At 59.4% G+C, this 3243-nt stretch overlaps 1 protein-coding gene across 1 annotated transcript in view; it reads left to right on the top strand.

Moving 5' to 3' along the window:
- SLC27A5 (solute carrier family 27 member 5) overlaps positions 1-2343 on the top strand; it is a 14160-nt gene extending 11817 nt beyond the window's left edge. Inside the window, exons 5-10 of the mRNA XM_026457557.1 lie at positions 51-245; positions 332-422; positions 1022-1220; positions 1495-1592; positions 1774-1904; positions 1996-2343. Of these exons, the coding sequence (XP_026313342.1) occupies positions 51-245; positions 332-422; positions 1022-1220; positions 1495-1592; positions 1774-1904; positions 1996-2172 (891 nt within the window). The 3' untranslated portion in view covers positions 2173-2343. The remainder of the gene's footprint in view (positions 1-50; positions 246-331; positions 423-1021; positions 1221-1494; positions 1593-1773; positions 1905-1995) is intronic.
- Positions 2344-3243: the final 900 nt, after the last annotated feature.

Genomic DNA, 3243 nt, shown 5'->3' with positions numbered 1-3243 from the left:
CCTGGCCCCCAAGGCACCTCCTCCTCACCCTTCTGGGGACATTCCTGCAGCAACCAGAGGACCGGACACATACAGTCCGCATGGCGATGGGCAACGGACTCCGCGCTGATGTGTGGGAGGCCTTCCAGCAGCGCTTCGGTCCCATTCGGATCTGGGAAATCTACGGCTCCACAGAAGGCAACATGGGCTTAGTCAACTATGTGGGGCGTCGCGGGGCCCTGGGCAAGATGAACTGCCTCCTTCGAGTGAGTGTGCGGGTGCCCGGTGTGCAGCTGCCCCGACTGAGGCTGAGCCCACAGGACCTATGTCGACACCCCACCCTCTACCCCAGATGCTGTCCCCCTTTGAGCTGGTGCAGTTCGACATGGAGGCGGAGGAGCCTGTGAGGGATAATCAGGGCTTCTGCATCCCTACAGGGCTAGGTATGGGGGCTGAGGAGCCTTTCCTGGGCGGTGGGGGTGGCGACGCTCAGTCTTCTCTTCGGCTGGAACGAGCTGCCCAAAACCTTACCACTGGTGCTCACTAAAGGGGTATGCAGCCTTCATCTGGACCCCGAGCCAGTGGCCTGTCTTACCACCCTCTGGGGCCTCTGCCCAGCTCCCCTGCCTTGATCTCCCGCTCTGATTTACTGCGTCTCTGGGTGTCCATCTGATTTGTTCTTGAGCTTTCTGTGGAAGACGGCATTTCAGCCATTGGTCTCTTGTCCTCTCCTAGGGCCTGGCAAGGTCCTGGTCATGTGTATTCTCACTGCCATGTGTCTGTCCGTCTCCACCCCTTGTCATCCTTTCTGTTTCTCATGGGCTCCCCGATACCGCCTGACCTAGACTTCTCTCTCATTTTCTGTGTCGCCCCTCGCCGTCTCTCAGGGTCTCTGTCTCTGAATCCCTGGATCTCCCTGTCTCTCTTTGGGTCTGTCCTTGGCAGGGCGCTGGATGATGAAGAGTCCACCGTTGTTGAAAACCTCCAGCAGGGGATTTGGCTGGTGGGCTCCAGGGGTTCTTGTTCCTGCTCCTACCCCCAGGGGAGCCGGGGCTGCTGCTGACCAAGGTGGTAAGCCACCAACCCTTCGTGGGCTACCGCGGCCCCCGAGAGCTGTCGGAACGGAAGCTGGTGCGCAACGTGCGGCAATCGGGCGACGTTTACTACAACACCGGGGACGTACTGGCCATGGACCGCGAAGGCTTCCTCTACTTCCGCGACCGCCTCGGGGACACCTTCCGGTCCGAGGCGGGGTTTCTCGGGGCGGGGCTGGGGCGGGACCACGGAAGCCTTCAGATCCTAGAGGGAGCCAGGCTGAAGAGGCGGGACTTTCCTATCGTAAGAGGGCGGAGCTTGGAGTCCGGACTGCCCACGTGAAGGCGGGGCTTCTCGATTTTAGAGGGGGCGGGGCTGACCGGGCCTCCTAATCCCCAAAAGGGGCAGGCGGGGCGGGGCAAGAGGCGGGGCCTGTCCTTGCCGGGGGCGTGGTCACAAGCGCCGGCTCCAACCTTGCAGATGGAAGGGCGAGAACGTGTCCACGCACGAGGTGGAGGGCGTGTTGTCGCAGGTGGACTTCCTGCAGCAGGTTAATGTGTATGGCGTGTGTGTGCCAGGTGCGGATGGTTCTCATTTTAAACTTCCAACAGCTTTGTGGGTGGAGGGGTCGTTATTCTGATTTTACAGGTGGGGAAGCGCTAGGCTAGAGAGGCTTAGAAACTTGCCGCATCTCACAGCCAGTGAGCAGAGCTGGGCGAGGCTGGAGGGTCAGCCGAGAGTGACCAGACTGCTCCCTAGGGTGTGAGGGTAAAGTGGGCATGGCTGCCGTGCAGCTAGCCCCCGGCCAGACTTTCGACGGGCAGAAGTTGTACCGGCACGTTCGCGCTTGGCTCCCTGCCTACGCTACCCCCCATTTCATCCGCATCCAGGTGAGCCCAGGGTGGCAGGGAAGGTGGGTGGAAGATCATAGCCGTGGGGGAGAGGTGTCACAGCGAGGGGACCATGATCACTGCCGTGCAGGACGCCGTGGAGGTCACGAGCACGTTCAAACTGATGAAGACCCGGCTGGTGCGTGAAGGCTTCAACGTGGGGATCGTGGTTGACCCTCTGTTTGTACTGGACAACCAGGCCCAGTCCTTCCGACCCCTGACGGCAGAAACGTACCAGGCTGTGTGTGAGGGAACCTGGAGGCTCTGACTACCTGGCCAACCCACTGGGGCAGGGATCCAAGCCAGACACCCCCACCCCAACACATTCTTTCAACCTGGGCCTGCGTGAATCCCAGTCTGGCCATACCCTCAACCTCAGTGGGCTGGAAATGACAGTGGGCCCTGTAGCAGTGGCAGAATAAACTCAGATGTGTTCACACAAGTCTGTATGTCTGCGTGGATGAAGGAGCAATGGAAGAGTGCAGGGGCTAGTGCCCTGAAGACCTCAGTTTAGGGTCTTCCCTGTCTCCCAGCCAAGAACCTCAGCCTTCTCTGTGGGATGACCCTGTCTGTGTAAGGTCAAGGGTGTGGGAGGAGCCGGCCAGCCTCGCAGCTGCTCTAAGGTAGAGAGATGAGAACCCTGATTCCATCTGTGGGTCTTTAGTGGGCCGCTGAGGCGGTGGCTGGGCCAGCGGATGTGGATTATTTTCCTGTGAAATGCTGTGGATACACGGTCTGACAAAGCCTGGAGGTTGCTGGACTAAGGCTAGAAGGGCAAGCAGGAAGTAACTGGGGTAGGAGTGTCCCTGGCAGTGTGAACTGCACGTGTGAAGGCCCTGGGGCAAGCTTTGTAGGTGGGGAGCAGCCGGAGCAGAGGCCTCTGGAAAATGGGAGTCTGCACAGTCTCAGGAGTTGGACGTGCTACCCGAAGCCTAGTGGAGATGTAGGTGGGGGTGTGTGGGTGCTGAGCCTCTGGTTCAAAGGCCATAAGTGCTTCTCAGGGCGCAGTAGGAACTGTAGGTGAGGCTACAGACACTGCAACCGTTGTGGTGGTGCCGGGCCGGTGGACCATGGGTCAACTTTGGGAGCAGAACTGGGGTGATGATGGTGAGAAAAGGAGCCCACAGCAGTAACCCCTGTATGCAGAGGGCCGTCCGTGGGCAGTGCTTCAGGCTGTGACCTTGCCCATCCCTTCTCATGTGCTTAGTAAACACACCCCATGGCAATGGCTTAAGCATACCTGAAAATGGCCCTGTGTGGCAGACGCAGCTGAGTGTGGTTCAGAGTTCCTGGCTAAGGAATCTCAGAGATTCGTTCCTTATTTTTGAGGAACATCTGG

Source organism: Piliocolobus tephrosceles, chromosome 21, assembly GCF_002776525.5.
Source record: "Piliocolobus tephrosceles isolate RC106 chromosome 21, ASM277652v3, whole genome shotgun sequence".
Taxonomy (NCBI): domain Eukaryota; kingdom Metazoa; phylum Chordata; class Mammalia; order Primates; family Cercopithecidae; genus Piliocolobus; species Piliocolobus tephrosceles.
Note: the sequence above shows the minus strand (reverse complement) of the source record. Positions and strands in the feature narration are given on the sequence as shown.